This window comes from Hibiscus syriacus, unplaced genomic scaffold, assembly GCF_006381635.1.
Source record: "Hibiscus syriacus cultivar Baekdansim isolate YM2019G1 unplaced genomic scaffold, ASM638163v2 tig00008013_pilon, whole genome shotgun sequence".
Classification (NCBI taxonomy): Eukaryota; Viridiplantae; Streptophyta; class Magnoliopsida; order Malvales; family Malvaceae; genus Hibiscus; species Hibiscus syriacus.
In genome coordinates, this window is record NW_024062150.1 from 1,098,037 (window position 1) to 1,125,488 (window position 27,452).

Sequence of the window (27,452 nt, forward strand, 5' to 3'; positions counted from 1 at the left end):
GGTTTTGTGAGATAACCGGACCGGACAAGCCACCGATTCACGGTTGAACCGACCGGTCCGATTTTGATAACCATGATATAAACACATGTTTATGATTTTGACAAACAAATATGTTATATTTTTACATATTCAAATTATTTTTGGTTAAAATTAATTTAATTGACTTTATCGAATTATTAAATTTTGAATTGAATAATCGACTTATAAACTATAGCGACCTCCTTTGTTTTTTTTAAACAATTAGATACAATTTCTATATTTAGATAAAATGAAATTAAGTACTTAAGTATAGTCGATTATTTATTATATCAATAACAATATCCACTGTATTATTTTATTATTTAACAGATATAACTAGTAAGATATCTAGATTATAACAAGGTTTTTGCAACGACACCGTCTGGTTCCTCAGATGTAAAATAATCAGGTGGAGCATAATCATGGTGGCTCCCTGCTTATTACACCTTACTAGTTAGGAGTTACTACATTTTAAGTAACTCGGTCAGACTCGGATCAGTAACTTTTATCATTTCCCCTAGAAAATTTTGTGACTTCTTTCCCGGAAAACATCTTCCTTTCTCTTTTTCTTTCGATCCAACAAGGTTCTACCATTAATGGCTGCTGCGAGGAGTTCTCCTCTGCAATTCCTGATACTGTTCTCAATCGCTTCAATCTTGTACCAATCATGTGATTCCTTCTTAACCCCTCCAAGCTCCATTATCAATCCTTCTAAAGTCAAACAAGTTTCCTGGAAACCTAGGTCGCTTTCTCTCTCTCGATCGCTTTTCAACTGGACCGAGTATTTTCTAAAAGTTTGATTTTCCTTTTAATTTCTCTTCTTTTGCAGGGCTTTTGTCTATGAAGGCTTCTTGACGGATCTGGAATGCGATCATTTGATTTCTCTAGTAAATTCGATTCCGACTTTTCATCATTACTTTTCGAAATTTGAATTTATTTAATATCAGTTCTTTTTCTCTTTTCTTTTTTAATTATAGGCGAAATCGGAGCTAAAGAGATCCGCAGTTGCTGATAATGTTAGTGGAAAAAGCAAGCTTAGCGAAGTCCGGACGAGCTCAGGGATGTTTATTCCTAAGGAAAAGGTTCACTCCTTATCCCACTCTCTTGTAGATTATAGTTGTTTTTTTTCCTTCTCGATCTTATTTTCCCCAATTATGTAAGTCTAAGTTGTTGGCCTCTAAAGCTTTAAGCTGTACTGAACGCTTATGCGTACTCCATCAGATGCAGTCGAACCTTTTTGGTAGGATTTGATGAAAATGTTATTCATGCTCCTTGGACCTACATGTTATAATGCCATGGATAGTTTCATGCTTTAGGGTTGTTATGTAGAGGCTTGGCTTTTATGGTATATTATCCTATATTACCCGAGCTCTTCATTTTCTCTTAAATATAGGACATGGGGATGATTTATGATTGTCATGTATGGGAAAACATGGAGAAAAGTTGAGCATATGCATTCCTCATTCATTTTAGAGTCTAGGAATCTAGGGTATATCTTGATGAGGAACATACATTAATGATGGTCCAAAGAGTTTGATCTTACAATTGTATAGCCATCAGTCTTCCCCCCCCCCCCCCAAAAAAAAAGAAAAAGAAAGAAAGAAAGAAACAAGATGCACTTGTAACATTGCAACGGTTTTACATTTGATTATTGGATATTTCAACCAAATGATGGTTGTTCCTTTTTTTTCTTCCTTTTTCTTTTGTAGGATCCTATTGTTTCTGGTATAGAGGACAAGATTTCGACATGGACATTTCTTCCAAAAGGTGCTTATACCATATGCACAAAAAGACTTTGGCCAAACTTCTCTTTCTTGATTGTAACCTTTTAATTGAGGAGTCTACCAAGACCGTGTTATTTTGTTTGTCGTGACATTAGATGTCAAGATTTCTTGCAAACCACAATGATAGGTTATGGGATTTTGACATATATGTTAAAAGTAGTCAAGGGTTAAGGTCACAATTAAATAAGTAATTTGGTTAGATTCTGTTACCGTGACTGTACCCATCTATTTTAATGCATGTAACCTTCATTATCTAAAGATAAGTTACTTTGGTTACTCATAATGAAATTGACTAGTAATTATTAATTGGGATAGAGACATGATGTTAAATATCATACATAAGATTAAAGGAGTTACTTTTGCACATTTCTACTTGTTTGGGAACTATATATCTGGATTGCTAATTTATGCCATTGGAATTTAATTTTCGTGTTTCATAACCTGTCAGTATATTAATATCGAAATCAATATGATCATCCTTGAGCTTCATGATACTCTTTGGCAGCTAAATCTCATGTGTAGACATTAATTTAAGTTAAATGCATGTTTATTTGAGGGTTGGAAGAATAAAAAATAGCAATTGTAGTTAAATTAAGGAAGCACATAATAACATGAATTCAGTTTTTCTCATTTACAGAAAATGGGGAAGACATACAGGTGTTGAGATATGAGTTTGGGCAGAAATATGATCCGCACTATGATTACTTTTCTGACAAGGTGAATATTGCTAGAGGTGGACACCGCATTGCAACTGTATTGATGTATCTTACAAATGTGACCAAAGGTGGTGAAACAATATTTCCTCAAGCAGAGGTTGTTTGAATTGTCCTTATTTCTATTAGAGCTCTTCTTCTGTTCTTTCATATGCTTACAATAAAATGTTCTTAAAGCACTAGTGTTTCTGGTGGCTCAAACATTTTTTTTTCAATCTCGTGATTTCTGATTATTTAAAGAATTTTGTGAAGTTAGTTCTTATATACAAGGTGCATTCTCATTTCTGGGGATGACTGCAATTATCATCTCTTTTAACTTCATTATCAGGAACCTTCACGTCGTAGAACACCTGCCAAGGATGATGATCTCTCAGAATGTGCAAAGAAGGGAATCGCTGGTTAGTAACAAAGTAGTTGACATATATTTCTCAAAAATCATATACTTTTATTGAATTGATGTTTGTTTTTCTAATATATTTCTGTATCTGTATAATTAGTGAAACCACGAAGAGGGGATGCACTCCTCTTCTTCAGTCTCTTCCCAACTGCTATCCTGACCCAAGCAGTCTCCATGCCGGGTGCCCGGTGATTGAAGGTGAGAAATGGTCAGCAACAAAATGGATTCATGTTGATTCATTTAGTAAGAATTTAGATGTTGGTGGCAACTGCACGGATTTGAACGAGAGTTGTGAGAGATGGGCTGCTCTTGGCGAGTGTACCAAGAACCGAGAATATATGATTGGAACCGCAGAGCTTCCTGGCTATTGTAAGAGAAGTTGCAACGTATGTTAAAAGGTAAACTACATGCTTTCATGATAGTGTACCTGCTGCTGCATTTTCTGTGGTGAGTTATTTATTGTTTTTCTTTTTTGGGATTATAAATTTACATTCTTATGCTACAGTTTCACAACTGCAGTTGCAATACATGTATTTTAATGCTTTGCAAATAGCTTGGTTTAACATATCCTTTGGGAAGTTTCCAATTTTTCATCATACATAATCTTTATAGATTGCTAATGTTTTCCTTTCAGCTTAAATCTGAAGTTTTTCTACATAGTACTCATGCTTTAAAATAGCAATAAATGGATGTAGACTTTCTTCAACCATGGAATTTCTTCTTCTTCTTTTTCCCCTTGTTGTTTGGCTAAAAGGAGAGTATTGATTGTATTATGATCCTAGAGAGGAGTCATGAATTCCATATCAGCTATGTGTTAGAGTTGGTATTGAGATACAAGTGTTTTCACTCTACCTTTAACTTGAGGCAGGACACAATGGGACGAAGCTGACAATACTTTGTAGGTTATTGTTGACTGTGATATTTAGTATCAAAGCTGGTTTTGGGTACTAGAAATATGTCAATGAAGACAGTAGGTGTCACATCCCGAAATCGAGATTAGTTGTCGAAAGTATGAAATTCCGATAAAGTACCAAAAGGATTATCGTAGATTAGACAATTATTAAATTTGAAAATTATCATTACCGAAAATGAAAGGTAATAAGGGTAAGAAATACTTGGAAAATGTTTTCAGATTAGTTAGGATAAAAATCAGACTTTAAAGTAGGGATTAAATTGAAAAGAAATTGAAAAATTAGTTTTATGTGTGGGCATGGACTAAATTGGAAAGTAGGCAAAAAGGGTGTCTTCACAAAACAATTAAATTGTGTTTAGAACAAGGGAATTTTTAGATCCTATATTTTTGAGTTGTTATTCATTTCCATTTTACTAAATCTGAAAATTCTCTCAATCTCTCTTACTTTTCTCTGAACTTTTCTATCATTTTATTCTTATTTTCAACTTTTTAAATTTTCGTTTTTGAAGAAATCCTCCTAAATTTGATTTTCAAAACTCAATTCCAAGTAATTGTGTTCTTTTTATTTGATATTTAATCCATCATAATTTCTAATATTTACTTTTAATCTTTTTTTGATAGAGTATAGGCCTCATTAAAAACCCCCTTCATATCCTACATGTTATATAAGTAACATGAAGGACATAGGAAGGAGGAAAAGAGCGCCTCTGAATTATATTAATCTTGAACATAACATACAACCAATCCATAACCATGGCCTGCTTATAACATAAGACTTAACAACCTAAACACAACTAAAAACCAAACCCCTTAAAAAACACAATGAACACCCCAGCTTAATAACTATAACTCATAACCACAGATCATCCTATACCAGCTTTTGCCAACTCATCTACTTCCCAGTTAGCAGCTCTCACAATATGTCTTGAGATGATACCCTTTCCTTCCACATAAGTAGCTACGCCTCTTACCAAGGACTGAAACAACGGGATACATACATCTGGATTTTTAATCCACTTGAGGGCCGTGGTCGAGTCTGATTCCAAGATAATCCTCTGAGTTGGAAAAGATCTCAACTCTTCAATGAGACTTAAACCTCTTTTGATCGCCAACAACTCTGCAAGAATAGGAGGTCCTCCTCCAATTTTTTCAGAGAAAGTTCCTAGTTTCAAACCTCTGTCATCCCTAATCAGACCGCCTATTCCTCCTTTGTCCCATCCCTTAACCATTGCCCCATCAACATTAAGTTTAATGAAACCTTCTGGCGGAGGTACCCACCGAGAAGTAGCAACGCTCCTATGATTCTGTCTTCCAATCGAGTCTGCCAATTTTAAATCCCCAACTAGAGAATCGAAAGGAATATTAATATCCTTGAAGCTCGCCTCAAACCAAGAAACAGTTCTGAATCTAGCAAGAAAGAACAGCAGTGCAGAATCCACTTTCCCTTTTTGGAAAATAATCTCGTTCCTACATTTCCAAACCGACCACAACACCGCCCTTGGAATGAATTTCCAAATTGTAGATCTCGGAATTAACTCATCCCACAAAATTAAGAAGTCAATCACCTTATTAGGAACCACAAAAGAAACATTCCAGCCCCTAAAAAATCTAGACCACAGAACCCAAACCACCTCACAATGCAAAAACAAATGTGAAATCGACTCCTCCCCCTTCCCACACATCGGGCATAAGAGGTCCTCAATCCCAGCCACTCCTCTCTTCGACAGCTCCTCTTTGATGTGCAACTTGCCAAACATTTGATGGTGATATTTTCTTATTTCAGCAGGTTTTTGTTGATTTTAAAATATTTTTAGTGACTTTTTAATGTGAAAAAGAGGATCAAAACATTTAATCTACTCATAATCAGATTTGTAGAAAACGAAAGGGATTTTATAAAGAAAATAAAGTTTTCTTGGTTATAGTAAAATCTGAGATTAGGATTTGGAACTTTTGATTCCAAACACACTTAAAGTTATTAGACGCGAGTACTATAATTAATTAGTAAACCAAATAAGAGAAATGAGTTTCCTAAGCCTTTAATCAAAATAGACATAGAAGAGTTAGTAAGGGAAGGTCGGTGTGTAGGTGTTTTAAGCATTTGTTAAACATTTGTTTGCCTTTTAAATGAGGAGTAATGAGTGATTCTTAATTGTGATCGAAGAAACAGAGGAAGTTGGAACATCGAAGTCGAGAGACAAAGGGAAAACTAAAGTCCATTAGTTCTCGATAAGAAAAATGAAGAGTAACAGGTTGTCTCTTTACTCTTGGCAGGAGGGCATATAGTCTCCGTTTTTAATGATTTAAAAGTGAATGATGGTTGATGTACAATTGGCTTGGTAAGAAGGTAAACGTACATGGCTGTTAGTTGTGGTGTGTTTGAAATAGTTGATGATTATATGATGTGCGACAATAGGGTAAATATTAAATGAATTCACATGTTATAGTTGGAGTATGAAACATGAACATGATAGGTGATGAACTTGGTTAAACATCAACACATGAATATGTTTGTGTATTTGGAGTCTTTGGATATAGTTGGCATGTCATAAGATTTGAGATATCTTATACATGTACACTTGATCACAGGTTGACTGAGTCATCCAGGAGCTACATGATGCATGATTTATATATAGTGTTAGCAGGTGTTAGCTTAGCTACACTATTCGGAGTTACTTGGCACGTGAACATACATAGATTAGAGCTTTGATTCAAACAAGAAACCAAGCCTTGACTTATACAAGGGCGGGGGTAGGAAATCCGTGTATCCTCTAAAATCCGTAAATTTTACTGGGGGCATTTAAAGATTTTTTTCTGTATAAGTATGCTTACATGATGGTTTAACTAAAAGCTATATTAAATAAATATGGTAGAATATATATGATAGGATAAATGAACATGTTTTGTAACAGACCACAAGTGTTGATTCATGCATGTGTGGAATGAAATGGGTGTAGATATGGTAAATGGAGGCTTGCATGATGGTTAAAGTAGCTTAACATGAACAATGCACTTATGACTTGTTTGTTGCTTATTCTTTGCATGTTTTGCCCTTGAACACAAATTAAATTTCTGTAACCTTAGCATGTGGCTTTTCATGTGTAGGTAATTAGAGGTTAAGGATCTCAGAGAGACGTGGCATCGACACCTAGCTTGGCTTTACTTACAGAGATTGTAAGTATCTTTACTTCCTAAATGATGTGGCATAAGGGTAACATGAAAATGACTTCGCGACTTGGATGTTGCATAAGTGTTTTAATGTGTAATATAACCTATTTGGTACGTTTGGAATTGTTTGGTATTTTTGGAAGTTGGTTTTGCAAGATTGATGAATGAATGGTATGTTTTTGTATTGTTTCCAAGCTTGATGTTTTGGTGATTATGCCAATTTTGAAAATATTATGCTTCACTTGGTTGGTAGGGTTTTTTTTGTTGTTGAAATTATTATTGTTTCCAAGCAGGATATATGGTGAATACAAGATAATATATGTTTAAAGACTCTTTTAACTATTTGAAACTGAATGCTCATATATACACTCCTTGCATAGGTGGCGCTCAAACTCGAGACTTTAAAAAACAACAATAATTTTTAACCATCGAGATCACTTCATTACTTTAGTATTGTTATATATATATAAGTATAAAGCTTATGCCATAGGGAACACGATATCTTACATTAATTACAATATATTAATCTTAAGATTTAGCCTATAAAAAAATGTAACAATCTCTCTCAAATTGAAGTATAAAATATTATTCATGATCAACTTATTGCATAGAAATTAATCTAGATCTCATTAAGAGTTTTTGTGAAAATATCTTAATCAAACCATATCAGATGTTTTAAAAAATGAAATGACAATCAACTTTAATGTCGTTTGTTTATGAAAGACTCGGTTAAAAACAACGTGAAGTGTAAATTGATTATCACATTATACTTTTGTAGATTCTGAAGTCTTGATTTCTACTACGTTGAAAAGTTGTTATACTCATGATTTTACGTATAGACTTGGTCATAGGCTCCATTATTCCGAATTTGACCGTGATACTCTTATTCTTCGTTGAAATCAAGTTTCATATAACAAAAATACGACACCCTGAAGTAAATCTCCTATTTTTCTTATATGCCGCCCAATTCAAATATGAAAAACATCGGATCTTAGTGTGACCGGCCATGATTGTTAGACGTTCATGATACATTTTTCAAATAATATAAAACTTGTTTTATCACTTTATGCATGTGGTGTAGGAATATGGATTGAAAACAATTATGTTCATGTATTCCATTTCTGGAAATTCGTTGTCATTATCGATGTCTGAATTGCACATTCTTGAGAGTTGAGACTGCTACAGGTAGACCAGTGGTGTGAAGGAGTCTTTATCAATTATATAAAACCTGTTGATACCGTGTTCATTAAAAACTGTTACCTGTTTTCTAGGAATTAAAAACACAATTCAAAATGTCCAAATGTTTTGGTGGTGTATTCACATTATTCTCTGTTCATCATAGCTTCCTAATACAGTAGACTGGTTTTGAGCACCCAATTTACCTGCAAATAGATCGTAATAAGCAGCAGTTTCAACATTTTTCAATATTTTTACTGTTGCCCCTTGCTCTTCGTCTATCAAAATCTGTCCATCTACCGATTCAACGCCTTCAGCAATCACTTTGATCGGCATTTCTTCTATTGTTGGTTTCAGTTTGTGAAGATCCTCTGCCACGAATATTGCACCAAGAATTTCACCCAAGAATATTTCCTGCAAACGAACAGAAAAGATCTTAATGGTTCTTCGACAGAGAAACTTCATTTTATTCATAGATTCAAAAAGTTTTACCATATGACGATATCGGTGATGAGTCTGCTGCAAATTGTAGAGTCCGGACAATAGATGCTTGACGAAACCGAGCTTTGGAAGTCTTCCTTGGCAGCTTCAGCCTCTTTAACATCTCTGTAAACAGAACGACTTTACGCTGAGTTCCGAGCAGAATGAGGGTGATGTTTAATCCCGGTTCGAAGACCGTCTTTGCCGCAAACAGATTGAGAAACATATTGAATTCAGCATACTTGTTTGATGTGGTGAAAACATTTCCTTTACTATCACAACTTCGGCTGATATGTCCTCCAACAATATACACATTCTGCAATATACAATCATACGTCAATATATACATACATGCATGCATGAATATGCGTATCATTACATACATACAGACATACGTTACGTACATACATGCACGAAAGCATACCTCCATACACACAGGCATACATACATATAATGTGGGAAGAGTAAATGCATTGGTGAAATACAAGTACCTGAACTAGTGAAGCTGTTTTTGTTTGAGTTATAATGTTGGCTAAAGTAGACAAAGGTCCATTAGTCAATATGTTAATCTTTGGTCCAGAAGTCCTGGTTTTCAATATTGAAGTCCAAATTTCCAATGCCGAAGGTTGTTTTAGTAAGTCTCGAGCTAATCCGTAAACAGTATCCGTATCAAGAAATCCCCTGCTTCCATGTGGGATAGCCTTCGCATACGTGCAATCTCCAACCCGAGGGAAGACTTTGGCTGACTGATTCATAGCAAATACATCTCCGAGGCCAACCGGAATGTCGTCTCGGCCCATCATGTGCAGTAAATCATAGATGATATCTATTGATGCAGCACTAGCCCAGCCAGTTGGAGTTACTAATATTGCCTGGATAAAGAGAGAGATGATGGACATCAAATTCAGATAATCATTTGCACAGCGTATGAGGCTATTCGCAGCCGTTCTTTCGAGAGCTAAAACATGTGTTTTCTGGTGACATTTAGAAGTGAAACCATTTACCTTGAGGTTGAGAACTTCCACAGGCACTTTGAGGAGATAAAATAGAGAAAATCTCCAGCACTCATATCCATATCGAACACAACTGGTTTCCCAAGCTTCTTGTTTCCGAAATCTGGTTTGTAAAGAACTTCTCTGTAATAAGGAAATTCCGTCGAAAGATTGAACCTCCCAGTTTGTTCCAGGCTGTTTATAACCTGTGTTTGATCAACGTGTGTAACATTCATCGTTACACAGATCATCGTGAATATCAGACTGATTAAAGCTAAAATAGTGAAACTTACAGCCAAAAAACTTATGAAAAATTGTCGATCGAATTTGCTGTCAACATCCAGATTAGGTTTAGTCTTAATAGCAACAAGAATGCGAAGTGCAACGGGACTGGTCGCCTCCATCGTGTAACCATCCTATATGATTATAATGCAATGACATCCCTTGTATAGTTACGGTTAGATCATTAAGCCGAAAATGACCTTGGAATTCATGGTGGATTAAATCTAACCTTACATTTCCCTTTTCCATTCTCTACAAAACAAAATGAATCTCTAAGTTCCGTCTGAACATGACCACTATGCACTCCATCTTTCTTCAATCTGAACTTGGGAACTTCAAGGTGGTCAAAGAATGGATTAGAACCATCGGATATTCCATATGGTTTATTCGAAGTAACGACAGTGACATTCATGTATTCCATTTCTGCGAATTCATTCTCCCCATTAATCATGTCTGAATTACGCATGATCGAGACTGCTACACCAGCCATGAAGGAATCCCACACGAAGGAAACGTACTGAAAATAGCGACAGCAATGGCATTAGCAGTACAGAAATACTGTGTTATTCCTTACATATGCATTAATATTACCGTGCCAGATTTATCAGCAGAATGAGGAGCTAGTTTTGTTTTCAACAACCGGAAGCAGTATTCTGCCTCGTAAGTGCCTCGGCTCTCCTCGAATGCCTTGAGAAACTCCTTGGTTATGGGGATTGTGTTTGTTGCATCCAAGGGAACAATGGTGATCGGAATACCGGAATGAAACACCTGCGATATCAGCCACACGTAAACATCTCTATACACATTCAGTCGACAATGACATGGAGTTTCGATGTTATTAACAGATTGTTTCTCGAATTACCTGATAAGCTGCAAAAGGATCTCCAAAGATATTGAACTCAGCATAAGGATTACTGTCGAAGTCAGTGAACAGATTACCAGGATAATCACACATGCCTGGCTGGCGAGACGAGCTACCATCCCAAAACAGCAACCGCTCGGATTTTCGGACCTAACCCCACCACCCATCACATATATATGCTCAATATTCTTCTTAAGATATGGATTATTCATTAGAAAAACGGTAAGATTCGTGTGAGCTCCGATTAGGAACACCGTAACTAGACCTGTAGATAACGTTTCGATCATAACTTGTTGAGCAGTAGGCTGTTGAAGAGGTGAATATCTCCTACTGCCCTGATTCCATGAAGGAAAAAAAAACAGATAAAGGAAGCTTCGAATCGCATATAAATGCACATGAATCTCACCAGTTCAGCTCCCATTGGGATGTTAATCGAAGAGTTACCTGTGGAAGAAACGTTTTCGAAGGCCAAAGTCGTCCTACATGGCATACTGTAATTGCTTGTCTATATCTACAATACCCAGTCATTCCCTAGTATAAAAATTGCAGAATCTAAGCATAATCAACAGATACTCAAATAACATAGCGTACTGATGTTGATAATTGTAACTCTAATGACTGGATTGAAAATCGAAATTTGACCTGTTCAATTATTGGAAGATATCCACCAGCATTTGGCAATATGGTGCCATCTTCAAGGATCCCACCTTCGCCACCAACTCCGACGGCTACGTCGTTGCGGTTCATCAAGTAAAGCAAGTCATATATATGATTCACAGCATGCCCTGCATCAGACCATAAATTTGCATTGATTGTGATTGCCTGCATCAGAATTACTATGGGTGAGTGCCGGATATGGCTTATAAGTACATGCCTGTCACGAGTATACTCAATCACAATACTAAATTACGATCGCAACGCTACGTAATGGCTACATTGTACTATTTTTAAGAAATAAATCACGCCGTAAGGTCCGCAACATCAGCAACAACGTTAAAAACATGAATTTTTGTACATGAAAATGACATTGATAAGCATAAAGTAGCACACCTCAAGTTCAAATTCAGATCGATTAAGCTTCAAGAGTTAAAGGAGAGCAAAGAAATCATCAGTATTCACATCTGTATCCAAAAGAATTCGAAAAGGCTTGGCCTCAACAACGTTAAAAATTGTTCCAAAAAATTGTACAATCAAAACTAGAGCAACCCAAGATTTTGTCTGCCTCAGCATTCTGTCTCCTACGATTGATGTTCCTCCCCGACAAACGGTGAGCAAAGGACAACTTTGAGTTAACTGAAAAACAATTGTTAACACCGATATCAATCAAAAGTCGAAAAACAACAAAGAAAGATCTATTGAGAACATGTATTTAAATTGCAGTTGCGGTCATGTTTTTAGTTATGTTTATCACGATCGCGGATATAATAATACTATTACTGCCATTGAAGTTATAGCAGCTATGCGATAATGGTTTCGGATGCCGTCACCACCTCTCTATAATGATTGTGATTCCAATAATATACCGCCATTTAAATCCGAATAAGAAATTAAGACAAGCAAACATGATGTTCTCGAGGGTTGTAAGACCTTGAAGAAAACCACTTGAATGATAACATCCTGCGAATAGAAAAGATTTGACATGTTTATAACATGTTTTTCTGGTTAAAATACTTTTGAAAATTTTAAATTTTTATTCTATTTGTATCATTAAATGATTTATATTTAAAAATAATAATATTAAAGACATTAAAAAATATAAAATGGTTTTCGTGGTTAAGAAATTGTTATTCTCCCCGGAGATCCGAATTCGAGCAATTGTGTTTGCAGAGTGTTTATAATCATCACATATTATTAAAATATTAATTTCAAAAACATTTTTTCATGATATTTTTTTTAAATAATACTAAACTAACCTATGTCTACACTAAGATTCAATAGAGAAAAATTGTATACATTAAAAGAGAGTTTTGCAGTATGTAATTTGATTCAAACACAGCAAGTTTGTGCCGTGACTACTTAAAATTGCATCAATGAACTGTTGTTATCAAAAGCGCTTTAACACGGCTCGATTTTCGGTTGCTTCATCAAAGGAAATTTCAATAGTTAGATATTGATCTAAAAATTTGCTTCAGTGTTTGTAATGAAAACCTTCCTATATACTTATTATAGTTTATATTTATTTGTTATGTTTCTTCTAACAATTTTTTATTAACTTTTGTAATAGAAAATTTATTAAAAATTTCATAAGAGTTAAATGTATTCATGTTTGAATGGATAATTTATTCTTAAGTTTTAGGAAACTTACATTTTAAGATTGTTCCTTTTTTTTTACTACATATGTTATGGTAAATCAAAAGTTTACAATTTTTGAATAATATTGAATCACATATTATGGTAAATTAGAATTTCGTAAGTTTTGAGCGAAATTGAATAAATAAAAAACATATAAATTTATATGAATGAGATTAAATCGCATGCTATGATAAATCAGAAGTTTACTAGTTAGAAATTTTTAGGGTAAACTATGCAAATAGTCATCTTATTTTTGGTATGATCGACTTTGGTCACTAATTCAAAAATTAAGCGCGTTTGATCCCTTTTGTTATCAATCCGGTTGGTTTAAGTCTCTCAGTCGTTAATGTCTGTTAACACATTAACGAAAGTATTACGTGGCAACTAAAAAACTTTTAAAAAAATCCACGTGCAGTCACACAGGGCCGGCCCAATACATGAGCCAAATGGGTTACTGCCCAGGGCAACATGTAGGGACATCGGTTTTACACAGTAGCATCTCTTCAATGGGCACTTCAATTAAATTGGATTCATTAGAAATAGTTTGGGTTTCTTTTCCCACCCTTGTTTCCACCAACTCTAGAATTGGCCCAATATCAGCCCGCATAACTACACTGCACTCCACTACCAGAACTGGAACCTCATGCAACTCTTCAGTAGGAACAGTTTCCAAAGACACGTGATTATTGTTTTCCTCAGAACTAGAAATGCTATCACCTGCAATCTCTTGCTCTTGTTGCGAATTAATTTCTGCCAGCGCCACCTTTAGCGTATTTTCCTCGAAATTTTCCCCTACGTCATCTGTGCCAGTAATGTTTGGAAGACCAATAGACTCCCTATGTGTTTCGCCATCACCTCTTTCAAACGACGAATTTCCATCAAGAAACAACTGATCTTCGTCATACTCCTCGACTCTCATCTTTACTGTAGATACACTTTCGCCAATGTTAAGCATTGTTTTTTCAGGAATTTGGGATATGTTTTTTTTAATGAAATCAGCAGTCTTGCTTCATCAAATCTATTACGATTTATGGTGTCCTCGTCGACCTTCAGAACGGTTCTCCACCGACTTCCAAGATCTATAAACACCCTGTTATTCCATATTTGTAACGGAAATTCTTGCATCACTACCCACACCTTGACCTTGAACTTTCCTTCATAACCTTCTAACCTCTCTAAGTCATCAAACCATTTCAAATTACTTTTGGCAATCTTTATCTAACTTGTGAAATGCTTTATTTCCACTCATTGGTTTAAACACGTGTATTGCGGTTGATTGTCATATTCCTCACTTCACTTAACCTTTTTCCTTTGAAATTCATGAAGGTTTATATGATACTCGATGAATTCATTCTTGCTGCAGAGCTTCAAGAAACAAGTAAAAATGTTTGCTCCTTCTTAGAGACCTTTTAGTTATTATTTCATGTTGATTTTTTTTAGTATTGACATTGTTTGACTATAATTTCTATTATATTTTTGTTTTAAAAAAGATATTTATGTTTTGTCTATTATAAGGTACAAGTATAGGGACATAAAATTATTATCTCGCTCAGGGCATTAAAACTTATTGGACCGGCCCTGCAGCCACAACTTCTTCTTCTTCTTTCACTCTTTTGCTAACTTGTTTCCTCGTCTCTCATTCCATTAACTCCTCCAACATCTTCATCAACACTTTTTTTATCGGCCAGGCAATTATATTAAGAAATGCCAAGCTTCTACACAAACTCCCGAGCTTGAAGAGCTACTTCCAATATCGCTTTCTTCCGAATTTAAAAATCTGAACCGAATCGAGACTCCTCGAGATCCACCCTAAAACCAAATAATTGCCCTACGTCCGAAGACCGAAAACTAAACACCATCAAATCGCTCAAGCTCCAAAATAAGTTTTGGCTCATCACCTTCAATTTCAATGTCCAGTTTTTTCCTAAGTGCCCATACTTTCTCGGTTTCTTTCATTGAATATTAGTGTACATAATATTTGATTATTTTTTATTTAATTAATATATGATCACTGAGTTCATCCTTAGACTTTTAACATACAACTGTTGTAGCACAATGGATATATAAAATTGGAAAAGGTTGCCGATTTAGATATAGTTGCCCATGATTATCCTTTAAAATACAAGTCAATGATTTTAATCACATGTAGTTTCCTGAGCTAAACCATATGTTGTGTTTGGGCCTATGAGCTAAGGGTTAATTGTGTTTTATGTAATGGTCTCAAAGAGTTACGTCTAGTTTTGTAAATGAACCTTTGGGATGTGTACGTAACCTTCATTTGGGTTTGTTGGAAGGGACCAGTTTAGGTTCAATTGGATAAGCATGATTTAGTATCGTAAATATTTGAACTGTTGGGACATTTGGCATTTCTCCAAGAGCTAAGCTAATTGAATTAACCCAAACAGAAGTATTTCCAAACTTTCGGGAATCCAAGTCTAACAACGTTCAATTTGAATAAAAGGAAGTCCAATAATTCCCTTTTTTACTGGAACGAAATTAATTTCATCTTCAACTTTTATCCAAACAAAATTAAGGTATATTAGAAACAAAACCAAATGGGGCCATAATGGAACGATATCAGACAAGCCCAAAAATCGAGTCATTAACTTTTCTTTAATGCAGTTAAACTTAGGTTAAACTACATGTTTAGTATATAAATTATTATTTTTGTTTTATTTTGGTACCTAATCTTTGTTTTTTTTCCAAAATCATGTCTAACGTTTAGTTTATGCTTCAGTTTGGTATCAGTCGTTAAAAAATTAACAGAACAATTTATGTGATATTTTTTAAAAAAAAATTCAATGATGAGATGGAATTACCTTATGGTGACTATATCTTCACTGTTAAGTTTTGGCTTAAGGGTCATAGATGCCCCTGTAGTATACCAAAATTATTAATTTCGCCCCTATCGTATTTTCGCATCAATTTAGCCCTTTAAGTTGTTTAATTTAATCAATGTCTACCTTTCACCGTCTTGACTAACATAACCGTTAGCTTCTGATGACGTGGCAACCAACTATTTCCACGTGGGATATATTTGCTGATGTGTAAACCGGCTGACATGGAGAAAAAAAACAAAGTAAATATTTACACGGCTATAGAGCTAACCCTAAAACTGATCCCCTCCATCGTGACAATCTTTTTTCCTTCATCTCCCTTTCTTCATCGTCTTCTGCAGGCAACCAAAGGTCCTTGAATGGGTTTTTTTGCTTCTTCTTTTTTATTTTATTTTTTTATTTCGAAAACTCTTTAATTACTCAACATTTTTTGTCTGATTCGAAAATGTATATTTTTAAATCAAAAACCCTAAATTACATTCATTCACCATTATTTTCACTTTTTAACGACATTGTTGTTGTTTGTTGAAGAGGTTGTGCTCGTCATCGTGCATATAATATGACATCATCATCACGCTCATTGTGTGGAGGTTGTCGGAGTAACTCGTCGTTTGGAAGTCGGAGTAAAGTGTGTTCATCAACAAATTGGGGGAACGATCGTGCAAATATCTTGTGTCAGTGTGGTTTAAAATACTTGATGTGGACTGTTTGGAAGAGTAATCAGAATATAGGAAGAATATTTTTAAGCTACCCAAATTTTAGGACAAATGATTGTAGGTTTTTTCGATGGTGTGATGAACCACTCCCAGAAATAGTTAGGCTTGTCATTTATGAGCTGAAAAAAAGAGAATAATGAATTGAAGAGGTCGTTGAATAGAAAAGATAAATATGATTCAGTTGAAGTAAGTTTAACAGAAACAAAAGAAATGCAAAAACAAATTGAGATGATGAAAATAGATATATACTTCAAAGGGATGGTAGTATCTTGGATAGTATGTGTGTCGTTGGTAATATGTATTATGTTTCACTGAAATTTAATAAAAAATGTATTTTCTACAAGTTTGTTGTTGCTGAGTATTATTTGAACAAAGAACACAATATATATGCAACAGTTAGATAAAACTTAAAAACACTAAAAAAGTATTTCATCCATTGATTGAAATGTCAACTGTAAATAAAATATTTCCATTGTTTTGACTAATAATTAATATTAGTGTTTGACAGTAACAAAATATCAGTTTGCCAATAACAAAATATAAAGTTTGACTAATAAGTTCAAAACAAAATAATCAATTTCTGGTCAAATGCATGTTGAAGCTTTATCCCAAATGAAGTTTTGTTGTTTCCATTTGCTTTTGTTTCTTTTGCCTAAGTTCATCAGATTTTTGCTGCTTCAGTTGTCTTGTAGTCATTTCTTGTTTTCCCTTCCATTTTAAGTCAGGACCTTTCCAAACATGTTGGTATTGAGAAGTTGATGACCCAATCTTTCTTAAAGAGCTAGGTGTAAGCACTCTTTAATTTGGTAAACCAGGCTGTAAAAATAAATATTAACCATCATATGTAGTTTATTGTATGTAAATATGAAACACAGAGAATGAAGTAACTTACATTTAAAATTTCTTCACCAGTTCTCCGGTTCTAAAGTTTGTAAATAGGCATATGCCAACCACTTTGTTTCTTTTATTGTATGCAATAGTGTGTTTATCTTTGTTTATCAGATTTGTTTTCACGTTTCTAGTTATTGGATCATTGTCGTTAGCCTAATATGAAATTAAACAAATATAAGATGACAATATTGGTACAAAAATTTAAATGTGAAAATTATTTAAACCTGACAGTTTGTTGGAGAAGGTTGTGATTGTGTAACTAGTCTCATTCCAGTCTCGATGGTACTTGATCCATCATTGATAATGATATCCTAAAATTAAAATAAATTAGAGGATAATATGTATTGTAAGTAATTAAGAATTTAAGATTTAGTTTATACCTGACGGTTTTCTGGAAGAGGTTGTGAAAGTTGCCATGATCTCATCACAATTTCAGTGGAATTTTCTCCCTCATTGACAGTCGTATCCTAAATGTGAAGAAAAATATTTTAAATGTATGAATGATTGTTTATTATAAATAAATATTGTCTACATGTCCAACAGTTTGGTTAGAGTCCTTTTTAGGACAATTAACCTTCCTATGGCTTATTTGCATACACATGCTACATGTCATTTACAATCCAACTCTATTCCACTTGCCAAATTTTCTCTTTACAGTAGGTTCATCCTTACTCTTTCTCATTTTATTTTTTGATCTTCCTGACATAGGTTTCAACTTAGGAGGGTAAATTAGGTCATCCAATCTTGTTAGCCATAATTTTCTTCCCCTAACTGGTTGTAGAACTAGACTGTAACTTTATGTGTATTTGTCCTTGTTGTATCATTCAGATATGTAGGTGTGAGGGTCTTTTTATTAATGGTACATTGCACAGATAACATGACAGCATGGAATTCCAGTCAATTCTCATTCCCTGTAGGTACATGTATGGTTTCTCAAATCCACCGTGTGTTGATCTGCATCATGAGTCACTTCGAATCCCTATCACTATTCCAAACCAAACTATACTCAGTGGATTTGTTCATATGTCTCTCAAATTTCTCTATAGCCTTGGGTGAAATATTTGTTGGCCACTTATCTTTCCAAATTCTCTTGACATGCATTCTTTGTGTAACCATTTTCCTGATTTCTTCAAGCATGTTGATAATAGGATAATATATTACCTCAACAATCCATCCATTGAAGGCTTTTTTCATGTTATTATCGATCGTATCACACTTGGACATTCTAGAGAAATATGCACAACTCCAATGACATGCATGAACAACCAGAATATCATTAGTTGAATTGTTACCCATTTCTTCAAGCTTTTTCAATTGGTCATCAAAATCTTCAAAATAACTAGCTCTAATACAATTTTAAAAATGGATCTTCCTATTAACACCTTTTCATTTTTTATGCCAATTAGCATAAATGTGTCTTGTCATCCTATACTCCATGTGAGGAAAATACTTATTCAATATTGGAATCAAATCCTATAACAAAAATATTATGATAATTAGTATATATCTAATCCAAATGTAATAATTATTATTAAACAAAACAAATTGTTTGTTATACCTTTTGTTGGTTTGACATTAATGTCAAACCTTCGCCATTTGGATGATTTAAGTTATCCATTAGCTTGGTGAGGAATCATCATGATTCCTTACATTCACCTTCCACAACTGCCCATGTTACTGGATACATTTGGTTATTATCATCACTTCCAATTGCAACAAGAAGTTCACCTTGAGTCATTAATTTCAGAAAGCATCCATCAACTCCAATAAAGTGTCTACACCCTTCTTTCCAACCTAAAAAGCATAATAAGTTAAATTAATATATATTTTAAAAATATGAACCAAATGTAATTTAACATTGTAAATGTGAACCATATATACCTTTCATGAAAGCAACAAAACATATATACATCCTATGAAAAATTGCCTTGTTCTCGTTATCTCTATGAACTTGAATTGAGATTGTACTTTCAGGATTGCTTCGAACCAACTCAGTAGCATACCCCCCATAGGTTCGTATGTTTATCAATGTAAGAACCCCTTTTATTTTAAAGCACCATTTTTCTAGCTCTTTGACACTGGTTATAGCTAGCATATGCACCTAACTCATTCTTACACATCTTTCTCAAAGTATCAACTTTTATTTTTGGGTCACCTAAAATCATGTCTTGAAATCCCATCTCAATAAACTTAGAATTTACCATTTTGTTCTTATTTGTCTTAAAACACTCATGAATAGGATTATATGTTTTCATAATAAGACAATCAAACCTAAGATTAAAGCTGGCAAATAATAACCTAGGAAAACTTTTCATGCACATCACTCTCACTCTTTTTTGTTCACTTTTGATGAATCTTAAAGAAACAAACTTTACAATAGCATATTTTCTCATTGTTTTCTTGAACTGAGTGTGATATGTAAATCTAAGTCCAACTTCCCATAAAGGAAATTTACAAGCCTCATCATATGCATTCCCACTCTAATGATTTCATTGTATGCTTCACATACTCTGTCCTCCTCATTATATGTATCATTATACTCCCCTGGATCATCTGACTCTAAGTAATCACTCTCATGACCTTCTAATTTACCAATTGTCTCTTTCATTATATATGCTTCTACTGCGTTATTTTTAACAGCTATATCATAATAATTGTCTTCACTATTACTATTATTATTTGTATTATCACGGTGTTTCAATGTTTCCCTAATTAATTCAACTTCTTCATCTACATCAGAAGTTATTTCAACATTCAACAAAAAATTATGAGACTCCTCTGACGTTTCTTCATCAGCAATACCAACTTTATAGAGGTCTGCATCATCATCATTGATAATATCTTTAATTTCAGCGGTGTTTACAACTTCATTACATACCATATTTTTTATATTTTCCATTCCAACATTTTCTTCTTCAAAACCAGTGTCAACAGTGTTAATAGCTTCATCAGTTACATCTTTTTCATCTTCAAGACAAAGTTCATTAATGTGCACAGTGGCAACACCTTCAGTTCTACCATTACCCTCAACAATGTCATCATTGTTTTTGGCTAGAAGAACCAATACCCTCAACTACCTATTTACTTCTTTTATAAGCTTCACATACCATTTAATTTTGTGTGTGATCCACATAAGAGTTAAATACACCATTTCTGTTCAGAATCCCTAAACATTGCCTAATCAATTCATCATTTATCACTATCACCAATACATTATTGTTGAATGTAACATCTTGTATCTTATAGTACAACCGTGAATCAGAGGCATACCCTGGATCCTTCATATTCCTAATTAAATCCCAATAACACAATATATCGGGATCAACTTGAAACTTTTCAACTTTTTTATTTATATACTCAAATTTAAGTGAACCTACAAATTTACCTCCATTATAATATTGTAACACAAAAATTTCTGGTTCGGTATCCATCATGTAACACAACAATCCCGATGTTAACAAACACATTAACAATTTAATAATAGCATCAAGTTTTAATCATCTTAAATTAAATTATTAAACAAATACAAACAAGGAATCTTTGTATTTTTTAAATGGAAAAGCATAGGGACCATGGCAAGAATCTAAGTACATTTTCAATACTTTTTGGGTCAAAAGCATGGGACCATGGCAGGAAAAAGAAAGAAAAAAAATGGCCATGGAAAATTATGTTAAAGTGTATATCAACCAAAAGAAAATAAATTTTTTTGTTGCTGTTCAATTAAAAAATTCAGACATATAAAACTATCTCAAATCAACAAAACCTAAATCCAAAACAATGAAATACTACTTAAAACCTTAAAACTTACTGTTCCTTGGTTGCTCTAACACAACCCTCAAGCTTTCTCTTTTGATTATTCACAAATCTACTTCTTATATCTCGCTTGCTTTTAATTTTTTGGCAGATGTCTTACTTTTAGTTAAAGATGTTGTTGAGTTAATCGATTGACGAATATGGCCAATAGGGGGTGAATTGGCAATTAAAATTTTGGTGGAAGCTTTTGGAGAAAATTGAAAGTAATTGCACAGCGATTTAGAGTGGTTCGACTTTCTCAACCAAAGTCTACGTCCACTACCTTAGCTATCCACACTAAGGATTTTCCAACAAATTCACTAATTTGTTCTTTCTTTTGAGGACAAAGAGTAACCTTACAACTCCCTCAAGAATTATACCCCAAATTCTTGAGCACACTCTTTTTCAAAGAGAAATACACAAATTTGCAAACTTACAAGGAAAAACCTCACAAGGCAAATATGTTTGCACAATTCTAGAACAAAGAAAGAACACTCAAGAATAAATACAATTGAGCACAATAAGTGTTCTTGAAAGCAAAATGAATATTGAATGAAAAATAGGCTTGAAAATGCTCAAACTTGAGGTTTGATGCTTTCTCTTTGATTCACTCTTGATTCTAATTGCTTGATGTTTCTTGTTGTTGATCAATGGCTTCTAAGCTTGCTTAAATACACCTTGAATCACTTCTGAACGTTGGGGATGATTAGAGAAGATAATATAGCCGTTTTAGTGTGAAAACAATTAATAAAACAACTTGGAGCGTGGGGGGAATCGGTACCCCCTATGGGGAATCGGTTCCCTAAGTGTAAAATTCAAATATTTCGACCGTTATACAAGGGGGAATCGGTACCCCCTGGGGGGAATCGGTTCCCTCCGAGCATACTGGAATTCTCGGAGCCAAACCATTCAGGGGGAATCAGTACCCCCTTGGGGGGGAATCAGTTCCCTCTGAGCAATCTGGAATTTTTGGCTTTTAAATGGTTCGAAATACTTTGTAAAATTATTTTGAAATTGTTTTAAGATTAAAACTTAATTTTACACTTGAGTAAGGATTAAAAATGATTTTTGAAAGATTTGGAGTAATGTTTTGATATTCGAATAGTTATATCGAATATACTTAGAAAATCATTTGGAAAATCTTAAAATTCATTTAACTTAATTTGTTATATCGAAATATCAAAATATTTTCAACAGATGTCTTGCTTTCTCTCTCGATTTTAGGGTACCAATATGATTTTGAGAGAGTATTCAATTGTGTTTTTTGGGTTGAAGATGGATTATGGAGTTTTCATTCAATCGTGATTTTGGGAATTTGTTTTTTCTCTTCGTGTTTTTAGGGACTAGGAATAAAATTAGGGTTTTATTTTTTTAGCCAGTGTAAATCTTTACTTTATTTTTTTTGGTCATGTCAATCGATTTACACATTAACAAAGATATCCCACGTGAAAACAGTTAGCAGACACGTCATCAGAAACTAACATTTCTGTTAGTCAATACGGCCAAAGGTAGAAATTGATTAAATTAAATAAATTCAAGGGCTAAATTGATGCGAAATTGATAATTTTGGTCTACTATAAGGGTATCTGTGACCCTTAAGCCTTAAGTTTTTAACGACGAGTATCAAAATAAAATATAAACTAAATGTTAGGCATAATTTAAAAAAATAAAGTTAAAGTACAAAAACGAAACAGAAGATATAATTTAAGTATTAAACATGTAGTTTACCCTCAAATTTATTGCTCTTGCTTCGCTTTCTCTTATATTTCTCCCTTCCTATGCTTCCTCCAAAAATTCGCCACACACGCCCTTAATCCCCTCTTTTTTCATATTTTGTTTTTGTCTGCGCTGCGCTAGGGTTTTATCTATTGTTCAAGGAATGGGGAGGCATCGGAGCCCGAGCAGAAGCTGCAGTCCTCGCCGTCGTAGCCGGACCCCTACACGTGAAAGGAAGAGGTATGACGATGACTCTCGCGATCGCCACCGATATCACCGTCGTCGATCCCCTCTTCCTTCCGGCTTGCTCATTCGCAATCTCCCTCTCGACGCTAGGTATTTATATCTCTGGCCCCATCCATTGATTCTTATTGACAGTGATTTTATTTAACTGTAACTTTGTTTAGGGTTTTGTTTAGTCGAATTATTTTCTCACGAGTACGTGTTAGAAGAGGGGGAATTTGAAATTTGTTTTATTTTCACGTCTTTTTAACTGAAATTTGTGTCGTATGAAGTTTCCTCATTGAGAAATAGATTCAGAAAAGTTTTATTTTTTTCCGCAGGCCAGAAGATCTTAGGGTTCCGTTTGAGCGGTATGGTCCGGTGAAGGATGTTTATCTGCCGAAAAATTATTACACAGGGTACGCCATTGCTCGGCGACTATGTTCATATGTCTGTGTTTGTTCTTTGATGTTTCAGCATTCAATTTTGGTTGTTTCTTTGTTGACGTTTGTACTACTTAGAATATAACACAATAAGATTATAATGTCCTTTTCTGAAATTGTCTTTCTATCCACTTGATGGCCTGCTGATATTTTGTTTTTAGTACCAATAAAGGTATCCGACTTGTTTTTTTTATAGAAAGGTATCCGACTTGTTAATTATAGGTAATAATTATTTGAATATGTAGGGAGCCACGGGGCTTCGGCTTTGTGAAGTTTCGTTATGGTGAAGATGCAGCTGAAGCAAAACAACGAATGAACCATCAAGTTATTGGTGGACGTGAGATAAGAATTGTTTTTGCTGAGGAAAATAGGAAAACACCCCAAGAAATGCGTGTCACTACCCGTGTGAGGTGCCACAGCACATTTCTCTGTTATACATTCCTCTGGTTATTTTCTTTCTCAATATCGGAATAAAATGCTGATGTGATCAATTATTGTTTATTCTTTCTTTTTTGTTTAAAGTGGTCGAGACAGGGGAAGCAGGAGATCACCACCTAGGTCCCCAAGACGCCGATATCGCTGTCAGTAAAAGAATTATGTTGCTTTTGTTTATCTTAACTTTTTAATAGATCCTATTACTAAGTAATGGCTTTGGAGGATAATTCTCTGTTTTAAAGTGAGATCAATTATTGCTTGTGGTCACAGCTTACTCTCGCTCACCATCACCTGCTAGGCATGATTCAAGGTTTGAATTTTTACGTATCAGATTTTTTATGTGCTCTTTTTAATGCGCAATTAGTGGCTCTTCTTGTTACATGACTCAACTCATTTACATATGTAATGACATAAAATGTTGACTATAAATTTCTATTGTTCTTGCTTTCGATTCGAATCATAGCTGTCAGTTGGACATGATGCGATACTCTTCAGTGAATATATGCTGTGGTGGCCTTGTTTATGCAGATAGTAAAGTGAAAAGATAAAGACTTATGGATTAATAAAGATTAAAGAGATCATAAAGTGGACACTTGATTTTCTATCAAAGCTTCTCCATAAGTATTATCTATAATCCCACCTTCACTGGATATTGACCACAAATTGCATGAGGTCTTGTTTTTGGACTTTGGGTTTATGAGGCGTGGTTCCATTGAATGAACTGACCAGCTAAAATGCTTGTGAGACGATTAGTATCCCAGGAGTATCTTATCTTTTTCTTTTGCATATGAGCTTCAAATTAGTGTTTTTCTTTTTCTTCCTTGCATGAGAAAATTTGTTAAGTTTGATGTCTTCTTTTCATATACTATCCAGTTAAGAAAGAAATTAGAGCTTATATTTGGTCAAAGAAAGCAAAGGAAGCCAAACAAAGTATTTACTTCTAGAGATTTGATGGCATTGTACAAGAAAAAGATAATATGATGTATATAAAGTTGGGGCAAAGAGAGCTATGAAGTTGTCAGATGCTGATCAACAAGTACAGCATTATAAAGCCTAATTCTCATTTTTTGGATCCATGATATATTTTGTTCATGAATACTGGAAATGTGCAGCAGTGCAGGTAAAGGTCAATATTTTAATCCGTTGATTTGTGTGAGGATGCTAGAAAAATTGTCCTTGGAAGAAGGTTTGCTTAGGAAGAATAGAAGAAATACTCCTTTTATACTTGCCTTTTAATTTTGTTACGTCAACAGAAATATCTGTTTGCCTTGGTACACATTGCATGTGTTAATTATTAGTTTCTCACACATTCTGTTTTTCACATGAAACTGGAGATAGGGATCAGAGAGGGAGAGATTATCATCGCTCCCCCAGGCAGTCTAGATCAGTTTCACAGGATCGTGCTGTGAGAGATGACTATCGGTCTCCCAGTCAGGCCAGATCCATGTCAAGGGATCGTGGGGCAAAAGATGATTATCGCTCTTCCAGACGACCTAGATCTGTTTCACGGTCTCTTTCTCCACATTCTCCACATGGTGACAGGGAATACAGAACCAAGCAGAGGTCCCCAAGTCCGAGGGAGAATGGCCAGAGTCCACATGATGAGAGAGGTCATGTGCGCAGCAGCCCAAAGAGTCCAAGGCGTGTCAATTGCAGTCCTTCAAGGTCTCGTTCAAGATCCTTGAGGTATGTTCTTTCCAAAATTGACATATTTTTTGAACGCCTAAAGGCCATATATGATTTGATACTTTCAATCCAAGCCCTGTGCAACAATTGATGTTAGGGTTTGTATGCTTTTTGTTTCTCCAGTCCTCGCTAGCAGCTTTGCAAATGATGGTGCCTTCTCATGGTGTCTTGCACGTGGTTACTGCTGGAAATTGTAAGTGTGTTTGTCTGGTGCTTTATATTTCCGTACAATTAGTACTATGAGGTAGTGTGGGTAGATTATGGGCATGTTCAAAGTCTAGCGGTTACCTCTTAATGTTGGAAGGATTTATCTATACTCTTTAGCATATTCGCACTTGATGGGAGTTGCCGTTTCTGACGCATCTTTTTCAATGCTTTTTTTCTTTCTATTTACTGGGTTTTGATCTAAGGGCTTGAAGAATCTAACAGAAGTTATCGTCAATGGTTGTGTTTTCTTAAACGACTGTTCCATCAGTGGTCTAAAGAAATCCAAGTTTATTATTTTTTTTAAAAATGAATTTTTTTATTCTAAATATTAGAAATAATATTTAATCTGTTCCTCTATATTAAAGGATTCCCATTGATAATACATTGATAACTGGCGTAAAATGGACAAATACGGTACTGCCGTAATGGTTGATGGTATTTCAGGCTTCTGCTTTCTTTTCCTTTCCCCTTGTTCTTTTTGTATGTTCTGTAATTTTATAGAATTTGTCTTCATTTAAAACATTTATAAATATCAATAACGACACAAGTATTTTATATCTATTAGGATGCATGTATGATAAATTATGTCATGAGCTAGTACGATCCAAAGTTAATAGGTTTGTTCCTGGCACTCGACCTTATGTCTTATACATGTTTCGGTAATAGTAAAACTAGAATAAAAATTTAAAAATATCATAAACTAAAAAAAGGATGAGTAAAAATAAAAAATTGAGTTATTCAAGTTGTGTTTGATGAATAAAATTGTATTTGAACTTTTTTGAAGTGAAATTCGTGTAGAGTTGAGTTGATTGGGTTTCGTACAAATTTATTGACCATTTTCCAAGTAGGCGAGGGATAATTGTAGAGAGGAGTCATGAGGTTGTGGCACTGTCTTGAGAAACAAAAAGCGGCTCATATGCTTCAATTTCAATCGTTAGCGGTGGAATAAGAAGCTTGGCTTCAAAAAGTTTCCCAAGACGATGGTTATGAATAGACAACAAAATCTATTAAAATTGTCATCATCGAAAATAATATTCACTTTTTTATTCGTGAAAGCCCTGCCGTACTTTTGGATGAAACTGAAACTGCCATTGAAGAATTGTCACGAGACATTGTGGTCACTTCTAGGTCATCGAAATCACCTTAACAGCATCTACCGGAAAGGCTCTTATATCATGTTGATTTACTTCTTTCATATGTAGACTCTTTGAACACCAGAAGAAGAAGATAAATATAAATAGAGAAGGAAACAAGTATAACAATGGGATCGCCCAACAAAGTAAAGAATGCAATGATTATAACAACGCAGGCAGTTACTGAATATTAATGTACATAAGAAAACGAGACACATTACGGAGGATACCTCTGAACATCTATAGAGAAAGAGAATGTACTAAAGGCCTTATCAGAAAGACCTTTTTATAGCCCATTTT

General features: G+C 34.5%; 2 protein-coding genes and 2 pseudogenes across 2 annotated transcripts; 2 read left to right on the top strand and 2 right to left on the bottom strand.

The window, feature by feature from the left end:
* Positions 1–524: 524 nt before the first annotated feature.
* Positions 525–7,113, top strand: LOC120201865 (annotated as a pseudogene).
* LOC120201940 lies at positions 4,689–5,582 on the bottom strand. The gene has a single exon (XM_039202453.1). The coding sequence runs from the start codon at positions 5,580–5,582 to the stop codon at positions 4,689–4,691; it is 894 nt and encodes a 297-aa protein (XP_039058384.1).
* A 1,128-nt stretch (positions 7,114–8,241) lies between the features above and the next one.
* On the bottom strand, positions 8,242–11,310 carry LOC120201941 (annotated as a pseudogene).
* An 11,804-nt stretch (positions 11,311–23,114) lies between these two features.
* On the top strand, positions 23,115–26,170 carry LOC120201866 (serine/arginine-rich SC35-like splicing factor SCL28). Its single transcript, XM_039202394.1, has 7 exons — positions 23,115–23,362; positions 23,590–23,667; positions 23,937–24,101; positions 24,214–24,272; positions 24,397–24,436; positions 25,465–25,812; positions 25,936–26,170. Exons 1-7 carry the CDS (start codon positions 23,190–23,192, stop codon positions 25,943–25,945), a joined length of 873 nt encoding a protein of 290 aa, XP_039058325.1. The 5' UTR covers positions 23,115–23,189; the 3' UTR covers positions 25,946–26,170.
* The last annotated feature ends 1,282 nt before the right edge of the window (positions 26,171–27,452 follow it).

What these genes read in the sequence shown, in the direction of transcription:
- LOC120201940 (XM_039202453.1), bottom strand. Translation starts at nt 5,582, where the DNA reads ATGTTTGGCAAGTTGCACATCAAAGAGGAGCTGTCGAAGAGAGGAGTG.
- LOC120201866 (XM_039202394.1), top strand. Translation starts at nt 23,190, where the DNA reads ATGGGGAGGCATCGGAGCCCGAGCAGAAGCTGCAGTCCTCGCCGTCGT. An exon ending in CCGAAAAATTATTACACAGG is followed by an intron (nt 23,668 to 23,936) that starts GTACGCCATTGC and finishes TTGAATATGTAG; the next exon opens with GGAGCCACGGGGCTTCGGCT. An exon ending in CCTGCTAGGCATGATTCAAG is followed by an intron (nt 24,437 to 25,464) that starts GTTTGAATTTTT and finishes AACTGGAGATAG; the next exon opens with GGATCAGAGAGGGAGAGATT.